Source organism: Corvus kubaryi, unplaced genomic scaffold (assembly GCF_017639235.1).
Source record: "Corvus kubaryi isolate FWS band 111438036 unplaced genomic scaffold, C.kubaryi_AGA036_p1.0 65356, whole genome shotgun sequence".
In the NCBI taxonomy this organism is placed as follows: domain Eukaryota; kingdom Metazoa; phylum Chordata; class Aves; order Passeriformes; family Corvidae; genus Corvus; species Corvus kubaryi.
Genome location: NW_024581937.1, coordinates 1 through 18,931, shown reverse-complemented (window position 1 = coordinate 18,931; position 18,931 = coordinate 1). Strand labels below are relative to the sequence as shown.

General features: G+C 41.1%; 2 protein-coding genes across 2 annotated transcripts; one reads left to right on the top strand and one right to left on the bottom strand.

Moving 5' to 3' along the window:
• Positions 1–978: 978 nt before the first annotated feature.
• Positions 979–4,848, bottom strand: LOC121673325 (60S ribosomal protein L24). The gene is made up of 6 exons (XM_042046545.1): positions 4,724–4,848; positions 4,533–4,608; positions 3,347–3,457; positions 2,097–2,233; positions 1,637–1,700; positions 979–1,106 (listed from the first exon to the last, which is right to left on the bottom strand). Exons 1-6 carry the CDS (start codon positions 4,726–4,728, stop codon positions 1,026–1,028), a joined length of 474 nt encoding a protein of 157 aa, XP_041902479.1. The 5' UTR covers positions 4,729–4,848; the 3' UTR covers positions 979–1,025.
• Positions 4,849–4,863: 15 nt separating this feature from the next.
• On the top strand, positions 4,864–17,933 carry LOC121673323 (centrosomal protein of 97 kDa-like). Its single transcript, XM_042046542.1, has 11 exons — positions 4,864–5,079; positions 7,254–7,396; positions 8,344–8,502; positions 8,894–8,995; positions 9,470–9,583; positions 10,462–10,628; positions 11,760–11,924; positions 13,661–13,794; positions 14,310–15,084; positions 16,160–16,235; positions 16,979–17,933. Exons 1-11 carry the CDS (start codon positions 5,028–5,030, stop codon positions 17,687–17,689), a joined length of 2,598 nt encoding a protein of 865 aa, XP_041902476.1. The 5' UTR covers positions 4,864–5,027; the 3' UTR covers positions 17,690–17,933.
• Positions 17,934–18,931: the final 998 nt, after the last annotated feature.

Here is an 18,931-nt window from a genome sequence, read left to right as displayed (position 1 = left end):
TGCCCACTACGGCCATTGTTTCTGAAGCCCAAAAGGGCTTCGAAGGAAGTTGAAATGTGGCAACACAGCTGCCTTCTTGACAGGTGTAGTGAGGTAACAAACCAAGCCCTAAGAGCTAACAGGCATTAAGATGTGGCATCAACAGACAACTAAGTGATCCAGAAAATAGTGAAGGTTCCTGTTGTGGTTCTAGTAAGTCAGGAACTTGCCTTGCCAAGGCTATTGCTGTCCAGCAAACCTGTGGCAAAGTCTGGGCATGCTGTCTGTACAGTGCAGTTACTTATGCAAACAGAGGAATTCCCATGAGGAATTTCAATCCCTCTAGCGGTGGGAGGGTGGAAAATTACTAAGGGAACCCATATCTGCCTCCAGGAAGTTAAATATGAACCTAAATGAGCTTTGACTGTGTACCAGCAGCTCATCAGCTGTATTTGGAAGCCATTCAATCTTCACAGGCATCCTTTTCCTGACAACAGCTTCCAGCAATTCATCATTTTGTAACTTCCCAACCCAGAAGTTGCATCTGAACCTTTGTGTGTAAATGCCATGCAGTCTGTGAAACCATCCATTCCCTTTTTTAACCTTTTCCTTATTTGATTCTCTGGATCCTGCTACATGCATTCCACAACACAGGACCTTTTTAAGTGACTTACAGATGGTATTGCTTCACACCTCCGTTAGCTTGTGTCTGAGCTTAGAAACCTCTTTTTATGTCACTTGTCATAGATGCAGAATAAGCTTAGGCGCTGTTCTGTCCTTAAGGCAAGAACACTCCTCAAACATCAGCTCCATCTCCCCTGCTAGCTTAGCCACTCAGTGAGGAGTGGGGAAACGTGCTAATACAGCAGATTGTCTAAGAAACCAAGTGTTTTATGGCAGGAAGATGCTTTTCAGTCTGCAAAACCCAGACATGGTTATTTCACAGATTCATTCCTTTCAGTATATCACACACAGCTGAGCAGACCATGGCACAAGTAATGGAATTCCATCAGATGTTTATTCAGCATGACCAATAGTTTGGCAAGTTAGCGCTTTCCACCAACACGGGGAGCAGAAACCTTGACTGGTTTCACAATCTTCTGCTTAGGTGCTGCCTTTGTAGGGGCCTGTAGAGAAATAATGAAGTATGAGCAAAAAGCTGTTTATTTGCAGTCCTAAATGTATCCCTATATACACTCTTGATGGAAATCAGATCAGATCAGACTAGAATTAAAACCTGTAACATTGGGATCATGTTAACAGATGTTTACACACATAACACTAAGCCAGCATATGGCACTAATTCATAAGTGATAATGAAACATGGTAACGTTCATCCATATATTGTTACCAAGTTCCTAGATAGTGAATATGTCACGTTCATTTTTATCAATTATATCTGATATTATGTCAAAAAGTTGTTTAACTGTAATATTTACTTATTCTGTAAAAAAGATTCATTCTATGCAGCTGTTTGGGTATGTTTAACTTCAGTACAAAAGTCTAGCTGAGGAACTTTCACATCAAAAAGTTACAAAACTGCTTCCTCAAAACAGAAATGGGAATTTCCAATAAAGTGCCACAGCAGAATGTTGTGTGTTGTGTTACAGCATGGTGTATTCCATTTCATAGTTTCTATTTTCCTATTGCATCTCACCTTTGCAGCAGAAACAGCTGTTTTCTTGGTTGCCTGCTTAGCCTTCTTGGCTTCCTTTGCAGCCCTGTTAATTCACAGAAAAAAAGAGGAAGTTATCCATGTCTGCCATTCACTTTCCTTGTCTCAGCGCTGTAAGAGCATCCCAAGATCAGGAATGGCATGTATTACTGCAGATTTCTCCTCCACATTCACTATCCCCTGGGGAGATTTCTACAGAGACAGCAGAACTGTGTATCACAAGAATACAATGGAAGAGTGCACGAAGAGACCCCTCTCTGCTGCTACTATCTCTTGCCGAGATTATTCAGTATTACATACAAATACATAGATTAAAAGCAAACAAAAAACCCTACAAAAATCTTATAGAACACGGAGCTCACCTAGAGCTTAAGCTTTTGTATGAAAAGTACTGTAATCATTGAAAAGCTTGGGATAGCTCCAGTGATCTCTAACTTCTCACCTAATAGCTTGTTCCCTCTGCGCCTTTCGTACTTCGGGCTTCTGGTTTCGCTTGGCCATAATCTCAGCTAGAGAGGCACCAGTGATGGCTCTCTGAAACTTCACTGCACGGCGCGTGCGCTTCTTTTGCACCTCTTCCTAAGAGGGCAGGAGACGAACGCAGACAATTAGCATCACAAGACATTAAATACACGACAGTTACAGAAACAAGCTGCTATTGAGATTAAAGCTATTTAAACTGTACACCAAAGTAGAATTTCACTCCTCACTTCAGAGAATCCTTCTGTTGAGTACACAGAAGTGCTGCCCTACCTCCATATGGCCCCTTCTCCAGCCACATCCTGTACTTTCCATAGTGTGTTATTACCAACAGTCCTTGGTTGGCTCCCCAGCTATCCAGTTATCAGTGTTGGAGACACACACATTAGCCCCTCTATCTTCCAGGCTTCTACAGCAAGTATGAAAAAAATTATTTCAAAATAATGTCAAAAGTTCAGCCATCTGTAACTCCCACAAGAAAAAAAGGGAAGGAGAAACCTTTGATGGTGTCTTCTAAAAGGACGACACTCCACACCTATTCAAGTGGGATCAGGTGCTGGGGAGCAGTGTAAGCCATCATGCATTAACTTTCTTTCTTCAACCAAACTGGCAAGAACGCTGACTTACTGCACTGATGTAAGCCTTCTCAAAGCTCTTCTGCTGCACACATTTGAACAAGAGCACTGGAGATACCTCATGCTATGTGCCTTCATGATTTATTCTTTTCATGCAGTGAAGCTACATAGGAAAAGACCTGCTAAGATACAGCCTAACGTTTTCAAGGAGACTATATTAAGAGTGTCATCACTGCTCCCCTAACCCTGGAATCAGCTCCCTATGTTGTCACTATTCAGGAAGTTTACAAGACCAAACTTTTAGGAAATCTGCTTATTAAACAGCATTACCCACCTTCCCCAAAACTAACTTTTAAAAACATATGCCATTCCTACAATTATTAAGATCTACTGAATCCACTGTGGCTCTGAGTGGTCCTTTAATGAAGTGCTACTACACCAATGCAATGGTTTTGTTGAAGTGGTGTATAAACTCACGTAATTACGCTCACATTTTCACCATTATTGACCAGTCTTCAACCTGGTGACCTGGGTCATGCTTCTGCTGAACACTGGCAAGCTCAAGTGACCTCTAACAGACCAGTGACCACATCTTTTGGTCACCAACTTACAGTGCCATTAGCTGGTATGTACTTACTGACTGTCCTTTCTTGTGCTTACGCCTGTACAGAACAGTCCAGTTGATCTGACGGGGGTTTCTCTTGGAAAGGAATGCAGACTCACATTTTGCATTCAAGAACTGAAAAACCTGGGAAGGCAAAGTGTTTTGTGTAAGCTTTGTTGCCATGGAAGACATTATCACAGTTTGCATTAAGTATTCTTTGAGTCAGTGTTTTTCAACATTGATGCTTTTGGAGTTCTTAAACACAGCCCTGACTATTAAAAATTTTAGAAGATAATTCAAGAAATTTAAAGTTTTGAATTTTGTTACATTGGTCAAACTGATGTCTTACAAGGCATTCTGAAGCAGCTTCATTTTTCTGAAAAAAAAAGTTCGAATTACCACTTGCATCCAGAGCTGCTGTGTATTTCAGGCACAGCATCAATAGCTGTGTCCAGCATCATTCCTTCCAAGTGTCTGTCCTCAAGCAACAATGTACTTCCTGTATGTGGAGTGACTCAAAACTTGGCCTAGGGAACACAGGGAGATCAATGCTCCACCCAGCTCCCTCTTGCCTAGTGACACTAACCTGCTTGTCTAAAACAACAGGCAGAATGAGCAGGCTGGCTTGTTATTAGCTATGTAATTCAATTTAAAGTACAACCTAATTCCCAGGAGTGGTCACAAGGATTCAACCAGTCTATCTCCTGGTCATTTTGCAGGAGATTCTGTAGACCAAGACAGCTGTACTGAGATACTCAAAAGCCAAGCCCTCTTTTTGCAGGCAGTGACAGTCCTGTCTGCATATGACACGATAGCTTGAAAGGACTCTCCACCCTATTTTACCCCAAAGATTTCTACTCAATTAATTTGGAAGACTAGATGTTGGCTCTAGCAAATCTCAGCATTAGATGCAGGATGTCTAAGCAGCATTTTCTACAAAACTTTGGTACTTTACACCTGCTGTTTTATTTTAAGACCCCTTTTGCAAACCTCATCCTAAAACCCAATCCCGAATTACAGCACGGCACGGATCTCCTGCGGAGCAGCTCTGACGGCAGTTACGGCACCTGGACACCGATGCTGTTCTCACACTGCTCAATACGAGCGACTTGTACTGACCACCGGCGTCTCCGGACAGCCCCAAAGGCGCGGCCTCCGCTCCCCGCCCGTCCGCAGGGCCCGCTCCCGCCGTCGACCCCGGGGCTCGCCCCGTTCTTACCTTCCCGTCAGTGCGGGCGTAGCGGCGGCCATGGCCCGGGTAGATCTTGTACCCGCTGAAGCTGCACAGCTCGACCCTGCGCGGGAGAGAAGAGTTAGGGGAGGGCGCGGGTGGCCGGGGGAGGCGGCCGGGGCCCCGCGGCGGCCTCCCCGCGGCGGATGGGCCCGGATAGCGGCGGATGGGGCGCTCACTTCATGATGGCGGCGGCTGCGAGGGGCCGGAGAGGCGGAGGGGACGCCGGGAGGCGGTGTCGGGAGCGGCGCGCGGGGCCCGACGGGAGCGGAGCGGGAAGGGCAGGGCCGGGCAGCACCGCCCCGCCCCGGCTGCACCGCGGGGGCTTCGCGGAGCGTTCACCCGGCCGGGCTCCCCCGGCGTAGCCCCGGACGTGGCACCCGCCGCTCTACCCAGGACAAAAGGCGCGGTCTCCTGTGGCGGGGCGGTCTGGCCCATCGGCGCCTGGTGCTCGGTTGTCTCCGGTGTTGTCAAGCGCGGGGCATGGCGGCCGCCGGCGCTGCGGCCAGGGCGGGGGATGAGGCGGCCGGAGCGGGTAAGGGCAGCCCCGGACAGGTGCCGGGGGCCGGCGGGGCCGCTTTGTTGGGGGCCTGCGAGTCCCGAAAGGTGCTGTGGCGCTCGGAGAGGCGCGGGGGGCTCGGCGCTGTGGAGACGGCGGTGCCCCCTCCTCTCGGGGTGAGGGGCCGGGTCAGCCGCTGCGCTGCCCCCGCTCTCAGGCGGCCCCTGAGGGCCCCCGGGGGCTGGAAGCAGCCGGGGCAGCGCGGGGCGAGCGGGCACCGCTTCCCGCCCTGAGGAGCGCCTCTGGCTCGGGGCAGGACGGAGCGGCTGTCCATCGTGCTGAGGATCGCGCAGCCTTGTAGAACCTTTATAGGCCGGGATCTGAATGAAATAGGGCCCGGTTTCCCTTGGGGGGGGGGACTGAGAGGTCTTGGAGACAGCGCCACTTCTGAGGGTGTAGTTCCTTGCTTTCTGCCAAACGAGAAATAGGCAATTTTGAAATGTTTTCATGGCTCCTGAAAGCCTATTACGAAAATCTCGTTCCCCAGGTATTATATCAATGAGTCTTTATAGAATGGAATCGTATTAATTCCTTAGAGTTACACAGGTACATATGATTCATACCGTATACGGAACTGTCATGCTTAAGCAAGCGAACTAAAGGACTCCAGCTTGTTACAAGGCAGAGAAGGACAGACCATTTTGAAAGAGGGACCTATGCTTCTCTGAGTCTTGAAGGTGCTTATAAAGGATATCCCCAGACAAGGGAAATAATGCCAGCATTCAGGCTCGTTTAACACCTCTGTGAAAACCTTCCTTTGTCTGGCATCATGGAGAAGTGATTGTAGCAAGCCTGACTGCAGGGATGTCTGGATCAATAGAGAAGCAGGTGGATGATGTCGCCATAGAAATACAGGTTCTTTGCAAATGGTTGTGTGTATTAAGTAGCAGTTATACTTGAATGCTGGAAATCTCTGAGAACCATGTGTAAAGCCACATTCCAAGTCCTCCAGTTTGAAGGGGACACCTCACGCGCATGAATAAAAGGATTACTCTTGCAGTTCAGTACTGTGGGTCTTTGCCTCTCCCCTAGTCCAGAGGGGCCAGTTGTGAATTTCTGTAACAAACTCTTGGATAAATGAGCAGATGCAAAGTTTCTCTCTTAATCAAAGTGACCAAGTGGTTGCAGAAGTGACTACTTGAGTGAGAAACAAGCAGTACTTTCTCCCTGAATGTGCAAAGACAGGAGTGTGATGGTTGCTGGCTCTGCCTTGCTGCTCTACAAAGCTCTTGTGGCAGCCATGGATTTGAAAACAGTGGAAATATAATAAATGTAGTCAGACATCTTTCTTAGAAATCCATGGTCTCTAGTTGACAAAATGGTACACAGAAAATGTTTGTCTACATCTATAGCATAACTAAACCTCAAAAACCTGTAAGCTGTAAGAGTTAATATGTACAGCATGTGAGGTGAGAACACTGTTTTGGAAATGTTGCTGAAAAAGGAAGTATTATTTACTGAACAGATAGTAAGAGAAGAACGAGCACTACAGTAATACATCAAATACACAGCAGAGGCTTAATGTATGAAAATTATTATTATCAGTTATCACTTTGGGTACCCAGTGATTCAGGCTCCCTGTAGATGGCAAATGTTTGCCTTTTAACTTCATATAATAGCCCTCTTGGCTTGGGACATTTTAATTGTGTGTTGCATTAAGTAAATGGTATGCTAGCCTGTTCACAGTTTGTTCCACCCAATGCCCCCAGTACTGTAGTATTTAGTTAGAATGCTTACACATAGGTAGTTGTCAAGCTGCTCAAAATTTAAAATCTCTGAAGAATTTTAAAATTTAGGCTCTTTTGAAATTTGGAGTTTTGAGGGTCACACCTTTAAATTTAGCTGCCAGAATTTTGCTGCATCTCACTTCAGAGGCTCTGTTGTGACTTTCCCAGAATTCTGCTAGAGTTCTTAACTGGGACAGTGTCTGGTATGTATATCTTCCATTAATTGGATCAGTTACTCTTGAGGTGTTTTAGCTGAAGTAATTTGCTTCAATTTTACATAAAAAAGAAAGTTAATCCATTTTTTCAAATTATCTGCATTCATTATAAAACAAATCTGTTTGTCTTGCATTGCTTTTTCAGTACATGTTCTTGTATATAAACCTTGTGGTGTTTTTTTTTGTTTTTTCTCCTTTTTATTCTAAGGCTTGGTAGTCAACTGCTCAGGTCAAGGATTGCAAAAACTGGGTCCAACCTTGCCCTGTGATGCTGATACCCAGACTCTGATTCTGGACAAAAACCAGATAATTAAATTGGAACACTTGGAGAAATGCAGGAATCTGATGCAGGTCAGTGTTCCTTGATTTGAAATTGTTATCAGATAATGGTGCTATGATGTTAGCATCTTCTGCCTTAAGGCTGTATTATGCAATTGAAGTAAGCTAGCAGTTACTGTCTTCAGAGGAAAATAAATGGTGGCTAACTAAAGTAGAAAGCTTTGTTTTCAGTGGAGGTCTACAATTGATAGTGGAGGAGGCTGTTTTGTGAATTACCTGGGTAACTAAAAATGAGCTAAATAAATCCTGATGGGGGAGGGGCATCATAAGAACATTTAGAAAAGTCACTGATGACTCAAATTTTGATAATTCTTAGCTTTTGAGTGCTTGAGCTTTGTAACCTTAGAAATAATGTTGTATTATCACTGAAACTGCCTCTGGGTAGACTTGAAGCTGCCTGATAACTTCTACAGGCAAGCTACACTGAGTTGGCAGAGGTGGGGTTTGTTGCTACAACAAACCTTCATCACACTGCCAGCTTGGTGATCATGTTACTGAAGTGTATGTCTAATCAGGATTTACCCTTTAAAAAGTTTGTGGTTTACAGTCCTGTTAGTACAGGACCTGTTTGAGAATTCTGTGAAATATATTTTGTCCTCTGCCATATTGACAGTAAGTGCAATTTTACACCAGGAGTGGGGCAACAATTTGCACCATGAATTGGCAATTCTGGTATGAAAACCTTGTGTTCACATGACACAATTCATCGTTCTTTTTCCTTTATTTAGCTATTGCTAGGAGAATTTCCTCTTAAGTTTGTGGAGTGAGTTGTGAAGACTTATGTTCTTTGATCAGTAATTTATTTCCTGGTTCTTGCAGGCTTTTTGTCTGTGTTATTTACTTGAAAATGAAATACATAGGTTGAACAAGTATCTGCTGAGTAGATTTTTAACTACTAAAAGTAGAAGCTTATTCTGTCTGTGTAGTTAAAAGTGTTTCTTTCGTGTGTCCATCTGCAGCTCTCTGTAGCCAACAATCGTCTGGTGCGAATGATGGGGGTAGCAAAACTGACCAAGCTCCGAGTACTCAACTTGCCTCATAATAGTATTGGGTATGTGGAAGGGCTGAAGGATTTGGTGCACCTGGAATGGCTGAATTTGGCAGGAAATAACCTTAAGGTAAAGTGTTTAGTCTGTTGCATTTACCAGAATCTTGTGTTATAGAAATTTGGAAAATGCTGCAAAGAGATCTGAATATGTTTTGATTGGAACAACGATGTTAATGTTTTCTCTACTGGCTTATGAAATAGAAGAGGGCAGCTTTTGGAGTAGAGTTGTCTCGGGAAAATAAAAGGTTTCAAAATGAAATGAGAATAAGGAAATAATCTCCAAAACAGGAAAAAGAATTATTATCTTTAAAATATGACTGTATTAAAACATGGTTTTTATTTTGGCTTACTTAGCTGATGGTTTTTTTAGCTTTCAAAATAATTTATAGTTATTGATACCTGGTTTTATTTAGTGGCTAAAAAAGAGTTACTGTGGGTAACTGACTTCTTTGTTTTTGTAGGCCATTGAACAAATCAATTCCTGTCTGTCTCTTCAGCATCTTGATCTGTCAGACAACAACATAGCTCAATTAAGCGATCTCTCCAAGCTTACCTCGCTGAAGGTAGATGTTATTCTATCTCTGTTTTTATTGCATTCTTTACATAAGGAAATTTGCTTTGAGAAGTTCTTCCTTTAGACATTCACTATTCAAACACTAGCTCTTAGAGCATCTTAATTAATTAACTGTAATTTCTAGAGGGAAGCGTGTAAGAATTCTCTTCCTTGTTTTCAAGTTGCAGGAACTGAGGCAATGGTTTTTATGTAACCACTTCAATGATTTTGATAAAGATATGATGGTGATATCTTCTTCATAGCTCTTTGTTCTCTTATCTCCTATCATGAATCAAGACAAAACGTACTGGTAACTATTCTGGCATGCACACTGTAGAGAAAAACATTTCCAAGCGCATTTTTTGGTAACTGTGACCAGAAAGCCTTAATTATAGTTCTTTTGCATGTATTTTTGTAAGATCATGCCTGAAAAAGAAATCTGAGGGTTTTGAGCAAACATTCATTTAATCACTGTATTTTTTAGACCCTGTTGCTACATGGAAATATTATAACTTCACTTCGCACTGCCCCAGTTTGCCTACCTCAGAGTTTGACTGTTATTTCTTTGGCAGAGAATGAAATCAGAGATTTAAATGAGGTAAGATGTAGAAGATAGATCACCTTGTGCTTTGGTAGATGGAAAGAAGGAAGTTGAACAATGTTTTGAGGTTCTAACTGAAAATGGGCTCTCTTCTTTGAAACAACCCTACTTTTAATAGTTTAATTGTTTGTGTGTAATAACCATGTCTGCATTAGCTGCACAAGCTAGGTGATATCTTTTAAAATTTAGTCTGGAAAGAAACTTTGTCTTTTTTCTGTTATGTTTTTATATTATTCAAGGATGTTACTTTCAGGCCTAAATTCATATCTTTGGTGGTTGTCTGAAAGTTGAAAGCTGAGCTGATTAACTGCTTCTGCAGCTGCTGTGTTTAGAACATAGGTTTGAATTGCACTTGTTGCCGCTGACCTATTTTTCAAACACTGTGTAAGAGAAGCGAATAATCTGCCTGTGACTTTTGTCTTTATTGTTTTGTTTGTTTATTGTAAGTAGCAGCCAAAACTCTTGGTTGGGATTTTAAGTCGGAGGAAAATTTTTTGGCAATAATTTCTCTTCAAAATAGGACGGTGTTTCTCCAGCTTTCTGGCTTGCTCTTTGTTTGTTTATTCGTTTTCAAAATCCGACACCTGTTTTAGTCAACTGGAGTCATAGAAGTACTGTACCTTTCTATACATAAAGCCCCATTCCCACAATTTTAAGACAAGGTAATATTTTCCAAGGACTAATAGCACTTACTGAAGAATTAATGGGAGATGGCAGTAGTTGATAGAAGGTTCTTCGTAGTCCTTTGTGTTCAAAAATTGAATGTGATTTTTGATTTATTTGTCATTCTGTTATTTTGCATGAGTTGTCCAGCTGCATCTAGGAGAAATGTGTTGTGTTCTGTTCAGTTAACAAATGCATCTTGTTTTCTCAAGGTTTCTTTCCTGGCCCCTCTTCGCCAATTGGAACAGCTGTCAGTTATGAACAATCCTTGTGTGATGGCCACACCTTCTGTCCCTGGCTTTGACTACAGGCCTTATATTGTCAGCTGGTGTCTGAACCTTAAAGTCCTTGATGGATATGTGATTTCTCAGAAGGAAAGGTGACATAATAGTATTATTAAATCTCTAAAATTATCAAATGAAATTTGGCTAAGCTAAAATTGCTTTAGCTAAATTTTTCATCTGTTGCACTGGAATTATGTAGGATCACCAGCTTGTTTAAATAAAAGTATGAAATTAGGCTTTTGTTTTGTTGCTCAACTCACAGAAGTACTTCTACAAAGCAAAACTGTGGTACCAATTCATCAGTGGTCTGTTACCCTTTACAGCCTCTTTGACTTTGCAGAATGTGACAATCAGCAGGTGTTAAAGCTGTTGTTTTGGGGGAAGCTCAAATGTGCCCTTATATAAAAAGCATGACTTACGTGTGCATTTCTACATTTGGCTTTTTTTTTGTTATTAATTAGTTAAATATTATTTTGGTCAAATCATTTGTTACTGTATCCTTGTGGTCATTATATCACTATGATATCTGCATGACAAAGTTCTTGACATCAGAAGAGTCTAAGCATAAGTATTATCCAGTATAAACGCATTCTAGTCCAGGACATGAATGTATTCTAGGGTATTAATGTCCTTTTTTCCCTGTTACTAAAATAAAAGTGTGCCCTTTTCTTGGTCAAAGGTAAACCAATTCTATTTCTGTTTCACCATAGCATGTTGTGACTTTCCTGAAAACTTGCCTCTTAGAAATCCATACATTTTTTTTCATTAATAATGGGGTGTTCTGTATTAACAGTATTATTACATGTCAGTGTGTTATATTAAATATTTTCAGGCAGAAATTAATTTAATTTAAAAACCAGACTTGTTGAATACTTTGGCAAGATTTGCTCTCTGTGTCTATTTTGCATGTTTTTGTGAACTTCTCTGTTTCTGTGAAAGCTTTGGTGATAAGTTCATTGACACAAATGTGTTTTCAGTGCTCAAAGATTACACACAAAGCAAAGACCCCACAGTTTGGGACAAATAGGGGGGTTTTTGTTTGTTTCATCGATGCTTAAATGAATGAATACTTTATTCATTGTTCTGGTAATGGCATTCCCTGGGCACTGAACATGTTCCAAGTTTTACTTAGATTTGTAGATTAGCTCTTGGGTACCCACTAAAAACACAGAGTTACTGGTTTTATGCCATTCATTAAAGGTGACCATTTTCCCCCTTCCTAACAGTTTGAAAGCAGAATGGCTCTACAGTCAAGGGAAAGGAAGGTCATATCGACCTGGGCAGCATGTTCAGCTAGTTCAGTACTTGGCTACTGTTTGTCCTCTCATATCTGCATATGGGCTCCAGACTGAAGAGGATGCCAAACTGGAAAAAATACTGAGTAAGCAAAGGTGAGAACTTACTTTCTTTGTTAGACAATGTAATTGAGAACATAATTATGTATCTTATGTGTTAGATATAGTAAGATTTCATTTTAAGTATTTCAAAGCAACAGTGGGGGCAGGAGATGCAAAGTGTAATGTATAGTATGCGTCCAAGATGGGAATGAGAGGCAAGGCAGCAGCAGCAGGAGTGTTTTCCTGCTTTCTAGGCCATCTAGGGGAAAATTCTTTATATTTTTCAGTCTGTGCTTTGTAGGACTCTGAAGGTAGTTTGTGTTAGAATTGTGATTAAAATAAACAAACTATTTACTGGGGTTTCTATTGCCACAGAAAAAATGATGAAAACTTCAAAAAGGAGCTTTGCTTAACTTTCATTCTAATTGTAAATGAGGACTGGTGTATTAGCCACTTTTTTATTGTTGGCAGGTTCTTTCTTCGTTTTAAAGTTAAGGTTGTCTTTTGAGGGACACTGTTCCCAGTGATGCATTTGTCTGTCTGTATCTGGCATCTGAGGTCTGTCAGCAAAGGCCTCTGGAGAGGCTGCTGGTTCTGCCAGCAGTGGCTGTTTTGCTAAGATCTGTGCAAATAGATAAGTAGAGTTATCATGGTGCATTTTTCATCCATGTAAAGGTGAACTAATTTTGTTTAGAAGCCAGAAAATGGAGCAATACAGGTTGTTCTATTCCCCAGGACCTATTGACAAACTTTTTTTTGTGGAAAGATAAAGCAGAAAATTCAGCTCCCAGGAGCAAGCTACCTAAGTGGCGTAGTGTGGTTAAAAAGTTGAGCAACAGAAGTGTTGTGGTTAGAAGAAGGCTATCTCCTCAAAAGGGCCAGAAACTTGGGAGCATCTGGAAGGAGTTACTGTACGCTTAGCAAGTGTAAATTGGCCTCCAGGAGAAAATTGTAGCAGCGTTGTAGTTGTTTCTGAGGAGAAGGTGCAGTCAAAGCATCTTGACCTTGGAATCTCTAGCTAAGTGCTCTGGCATTCACATGATGTTTCTGGGGAAAATTCAGGAAGGTGGTCTGCTAAATATAGCTCTTTAAAAATTAAAAAAAACCTCAACAACCAAGCCAAAAAACCCTATCAGAAAAAGGAATCCCCACAAACCCTCACCCATGTATATGCACATGCATATATGATTTATAGGGCAGTTCAACCTCTGCCTCATGATCTTCTAATTTACTTGGGCTGAAACAACTGTGTGTTCTCTGGGTTTTAAAGGATGATTTTGTTTGTGGCAATATTCGGTGATTTGCACTAGGATTTTGAGCCTTTAGTAACAGGAACACCTATTCCTTGATTCACTCACTTCCAAATGTAAAAGACACTCCCATCATTCCTCAAACTCGTCTGTACCTACACACACAATGTATTCCACATTAGATACTTAAAATATCTGCATGCCTTCCTTGTGTGTAGTAATGCCTCATGGTTTTCAGTCTGTAGTCAGAATTGCATGTTGGGCTTTTTCTCTTTTCTTTCTTTTTTTTTTTCTTTTTTAATACGTGTAGTGAAGAAAGAGAGGCAGGAGGAAGGGGAGCAGAAAAAGACTGCAGTCCCCTGCTTTGTGAGTAGTCCTGTTAGTGTCTTGTAGGTATAGGAGTCTGCATAACTAGCCTCTTGTTTAGAATGTTTTGATCACTTGTTTCCTTTGGAATAGTTCATAGTTTCTTTTAGATGTTTTCTGTACAAAAGAAGGTTTAAAAGAAACATAAAATCTGTTGCTGCACTCTGTGCTTAGACTCCACCAGAGGCAGTTGATGCATGAAAACCAAAATGAGGAACCACCTACATCTTCTGCTCCCAGCAAAACAGTGCCAGTTGCTCATGAACACAGTGGCCTGGCCCAGCCATCACAGATGGTTCTTGAAAAGGGTAAGTAGCTTATCTACACCCGTGATCTTACCTGTGGAGATAAATATTTTTCTTTTGAACATAACTTTGTGCTAACTTTGTGGAGGGAATTTAAGAACAAGGCCCTGTTATTATTTTATTCTGTTCATCTATTTTCTCAGCTGAAGTTATACTTTGTTTCTAAAAAAATCCAGTCCGTGCTTATTTGTGTCTTAAATGCTAGTAGGTTGGTTAGGTGAAAAACCCAATCCAACAAACGAAAGAGTTACTACTTTGACTTTTCTGTTTTATACAAGTTTATTCTCCAAGGAAGTGCAGTTTGTACCTGGTATTTGCTAAGTTTGGATGTTACTGTGGTAAGTATTGTCCTAATACAGAAATCATGCTCATCATTACTAGCATGCTGGATCATCTTACCCACCCAGTTGCTAACTGTCAAAACCAAATTGTGAATCCCTATGAATTGGATGAGCTATTATTATTATTATTATTGTTGAAATACTCTAATACTAGAATGTCTCTTTCTGCTTGTCTAGAACCTGTCATCCAGAGGAATTCTTGGGTTGGACCAAGTGCAAACAATGATCATTCCTGTGCAGTAAAGAACACTTTTCCTCGTGAAAGAAGCTTTCCCAAGGAGCTACACCTTGAAGATGTACAGACAGATGAAGACAAACTAAACAGCAGCCTTTTATCCTCGGAGTCTACTTTTATGCCAGTTGCTTCAGGATTGTCTCCAGTGTCTCCTGCTTCAGACCTGAAGCTACATGGAATCAATTTGGGCCAAGAAGATGATGATGATACAGTGATTGAATGTGTGAGAGATGTTAATAGTAGTAGAGAAACAACTAACAAGCAAGAAGCTTTGTCTGTTATGGGAGAGCACCCTAACAGAGCAGCAGGAAGTGTGGAAACACAAGAGAATATCAAAGAGATGCCACAGGTGCCTGCTCCTGATCGCAGAACAGCTGGCCTGGCTGCAAAGACTGGCAACTCTTTAAAGGCCTCTGAAAGCCAAGTTCTGCACAGTCACCCCAGCACCTCATCAGCTGCTGAATCAGGAGTAAAATCTCTTTGTCCTGACCAGATGACAGAAGAAAGGTCTGGTTCATTGGCTGTGCAAGGTGCAGCACCAGCTGATCAAGGTGCAGCTGAACTGCAAAGGATGACTGAAGCAGCTACCAAGCTTCAAGCTTCCTGGAGAGGATTTTACACGAGGAACTACCATCCTCGAGCCAAGGAAGTGCGGAATGAAATTCGACTAAACAGAATGCAGGAGCACATCATTTGCTTAACTGCTGAAATAGAAAAGTAAGTTGAGGTCATGGTGTGTATTTTCAAGTCTGTATGAATATAACCATCATTCCAGAGTATTTCATAACAGATACAGATGGGCCTTGATATAACTACTCACAGTAAAACCTAGCATCAGACACATAAAACTGATTACATTACAGGATCACTTCCTGTAAAGTAGGCACAGTTTTGCACATAGCTGTTCATAGTCTCAAAGTGCCTTCTATAAATGGATTGGGTTAGAACACATTTTTCTATTCCTCTATAAGCAGGACTTGCATATTTCAAAATAGAAATTGCTGAGTGGGATTTTTTTTTTACTTGTCTCCTCACAATTACAGAGTCTGTAAATCAAGTGTCCATATTGACAGTCATTCTTCTGTTGCTGGTAAAAAGAAGAATTTCCTCTACCTTGTTGGTAGAGGAAATTCTAAATTAAATTTTAAATTGAAAATGATACAATTTTAACATACGATTCTGTGGTTGGTTCTGTTTTAATTTTTGATCCTGTGAATCCATGTTTGGAGGAGATCGTGGTCAAAGTTTCTCAATTTGTAAGACAAAGACAAAAATTCTGGATTTTACTTAATATCTTTCTGGATCAGCCTGGAGCTGTCAGTCTGACAGGCTCTTTTTCTTCATTATCACAAGTGACATAAGTTCTGTGAATGAAGTTGAGTGCTCAGTGAACCTCCACAAGCTCCCAGTGCTTACACATCATACTCCATCCACGTATCAATGGGGACAGCATAATTTGAAATGAAGATGTACTATTTGGTGTGTGTGGGGGGTGATAGTTGTACAGGAAAAAATAAGAGCTCAGGTTCCGTTTACAAAAAGACACATTATAGCTAAGCCAACAAATGTGCTGCAGTAAAAGGAAGCCGAATTTAAATGTGACTGAAAAAGAAACTTGAAGTCAGCAGCTGGGTATTTATGGCAAGCCAGACTGCAGTAATTTCTTAATGTTAGGCTCCGTTGTATCTTTCAAGAGTGCTGTTACATAAGTAGGCATTTTTATGCTTGTTGCTCTTGTTACCCAAATGTTGCTTATTTAAGCTGCATAAATTTTGGATGTGTGTTCTTGCAGACTAAGAAAAGAAAGAGAGGAAGATAAAATGCAGAGGCTTGTACAGGAGGAAGCTGTCAAATTTCTTTGGAACCAGGTAAGTAATTTTAGTCCTCTTGTTTTTCTGCTTACATGTGAATTTGAAATTTGAATTTGAATCTGCTTATATATGAATTTGCATTATTTCATACTGCAGATCTTGAAGAGATAGTCAATATGGTTCAGGTTTTCCGATGATGATTTGGGTGGTTTAATAGAATCTTACTGCTGTGTTGTTTGCTGTACTGGCATTGTGGAGGAAAATAACCTTCAGAAGCATTAGTGCAAGAACCCTGGTTTTATTACTAAAGACTAGATTGTGGCCTGGTGAGAAGGAAGACAAAATGCAAGAAAAGCTAAATAAACATAAGCAGAACTGTGAAGAATGATGTGACTGGTAAATGCCCATGGCAAATTGACGTCAAGCTGTGTTGCTTGTGAGCAACTTGTTTTTGAGGCAGGAAAGTTATTAATACATCTTTTAATAAGCTAGTCTTCCAAAAATAAAGCTGTTTTCTTAAAAACAGATAAATCCTTTCTGGTTTTAAGAACAGATTTCATTTTCTTCAGGTACTTGAAGTGGGAGCTTGTGTGCTCTGTCAGTGTTTGGCATGTAGGTTTAAAAGCCGTGATTTCAGTGGGAAGAACAAACTTTCCCTAAAGACGTAGCAAGCCTTTTGTTTGTCACTTGGTCTTAGATTTTATACTAGAGATTGGATGCTGAATGCAAGAAATCAATCCTCTAGAAATCAAAATACTTTTAGTTGCATTTCATAATGAATTTTTCTCTGTACTTTACAGGTTAAATCCCTTCAACAATGGCAGCTTTCAGTGATGCAAAATTTAGGTGGTGCTGCGATCCCTTCAGCCGGTACTTCATGTTCATTCAAACCACCTATTCAGTCATCCACAGTGGAGCAAGAAACCCCACCAGGTGTTAGTTCTGCTTTGTTAGTTCCAGCTAGTGAGGATGATCTTCCAGAAAAGTCTTCATTGCAGTTCCCAGATTCTGGTTTTCATTCTTCTGCGGCTGATCAGACTCGTGCCGGTGACCTGTGTAGCTCTGAAAGGAGTTTAGCTGAAGAAACTGAGAGCTCCCTTTCAATGGAAACCATCAAACAATGTGGCAAGTCTGTTTCAGCATGTTCTTCAGATGTAGAGGATGGCCCTGGGGAGTGTGGGCAAAGTAAAGAGAGCTCTAGTAATGAGCAGGACAATGGACTGATACAGCAGTATTTGAAATCTGTTCAGCAGCTGGAAGAGGCTGATGAAGACACAGATTGCAATGAGGAAATGGAGGGCAGCTGTCTACAAATTGCTGTGTCAGCAGAAAGCCAAGATTCTTCCTCTGACACCGTCTCTGTAGAGCTCCCTCAAGATACATCTTCCCCTGTCCAAGGTGAAATGTGTCAGACACCACCAGAAAGCTACAAACTGAATTCAGGAATAGAAGGGAAGCAAACAGACCGTGATTCTTCGTTTCAGATGCTGCATGTTGGGATAGCTGTATAATGGGCTCATTTCCACAAAGGACTAGGGATTCCATTTCACTTTCCTTTCTCTTTCTTTTTCCTGTTTGTACAAAACTTATTTTTAATGTGTGCTGTTTCAGATTTTGACTCATGTTAACAATTTATGTTGTAATTACTATTTTACTGATGTTGCTGAGGATTGACACTAACTATGCTAAAATCAGCGAAGTTCTCAGTGACAATCATTATGCACTTTATTTGCAAACATAAAACTGGTATCCTAATGACTGGCCTCCATTAAATGAATTCTGAAGACTGGGGGGTGGATATGGCAGTGGTGGTAATGTTTGCTGTAAATTCGCTTTGGTGACTGTTAGTAAGTATTTGGTTTTTTTCCTACAAAGAAGGATTAAGTTCTTATTTTGCAAAGAGAAGCAAACAATATGGGAAGAAATGGAGTCAATACAGGCAGTGTATCCTGTCATAGGCAGAATACAGCCTGCTGAGAAAGATGAAAATTCAGACTTCTTTTGACTTTAACAAGAGTAGCTTGGTCAGTGTATCAAAGATGCATTCCAGAAAACCAGTGTCTGAGTCAGTGACTTTTTTGTAAATAACTTGAAGCTGCTGGCGAGGAATTAGGTCATTTACATACACACTGAAATAAGGACTTACAGGAGAGAGGCCTCAGGCAGCTTCAAACAAGCCTTGACCTTTGTTTGCCCTGGGATTGAATTTCCCTGCTTTCTCAGGTAAGACTCAAAATGGGACCAGTAGCAGCCAGGAGTAAATAAGAATTTCCGAAGAGCATGTGATTTGGGAACATCATTTCCAAGACTACACTGCTGGGTTACAGCAGGGGAGTTGATGGTGTATGTTTTCCTCAACAAGGATGCTAATGTCCTTGTGTGGTTTGGATTTGCATGGCTTTCGAGACAATAGTGAGTTTGATGGATCACAACTACTTCTATCTACAGGTATAAATACTAAAAGTAAATGCCATGACTTAAAACTATTTCCTCATATCTCTGTTGGGTTTTTTGGTTGGTTTTTTTCCCCTGTATCTCCAGTGTTTGACATTTTAATTAGATGTGGATAAAAAGTTGTATTTCTTCCCTGTTAGGAAATATGCTGAGATACCTGACCCTTTCCCATTAAAAAACCCAACATAGCAATGGCTAGGCAAGATAAACACTGGGGAAGCAGCAGGAAAGTGGAAAGCATAGTAAGCTAGGTATTATATATATATTATATATATATTATATATATATTATATATATAT

Excerpts from the sequence above, each read along its gene's own strand:
- LOC121673325 (XM_042046545.1), bottom strand. Across the intron at positions 2,234-3,346 it reads AGCACAAGAAAGGACAGTCA|GAAGAGGTGCAAAAGAAGCG; the intron begins GTAAGTACATAC and ends CTGCCCTCTTAG. Across the intron at positions 1,701-2,096 it reads CAGAGGGAACAAGCTATTAG|GGCTGCAAAGGAAGCCAAGA; the intron begins GTGAGAAGTTAG and ends GTGAATTAACAG.
- LOC121673323 (XM_042046542.1), top strand. The coding sequence starts at position 5,028 with ATGGCGGCCGCCGGCGCTGCGGCCAGGGCGGGGGATGAGGCGGCCGGA. Across the intron at positions 5,080-7,253 it reads GGATGAGGCGGCCGGAGCGG|GCTTGGTAGTCAACTGCTCA; the intron begins GTAAGGGCAGCC and ends TTTTATTCTAAG. Across the intron at positions 11,925-13,660 it reads AAAATACTGAGTAAGCAAAG|ACTCCACCAGAGGCAGTTGA; the intron begins GTGAGAACTTAC and ends CTCTGTGCTTAG.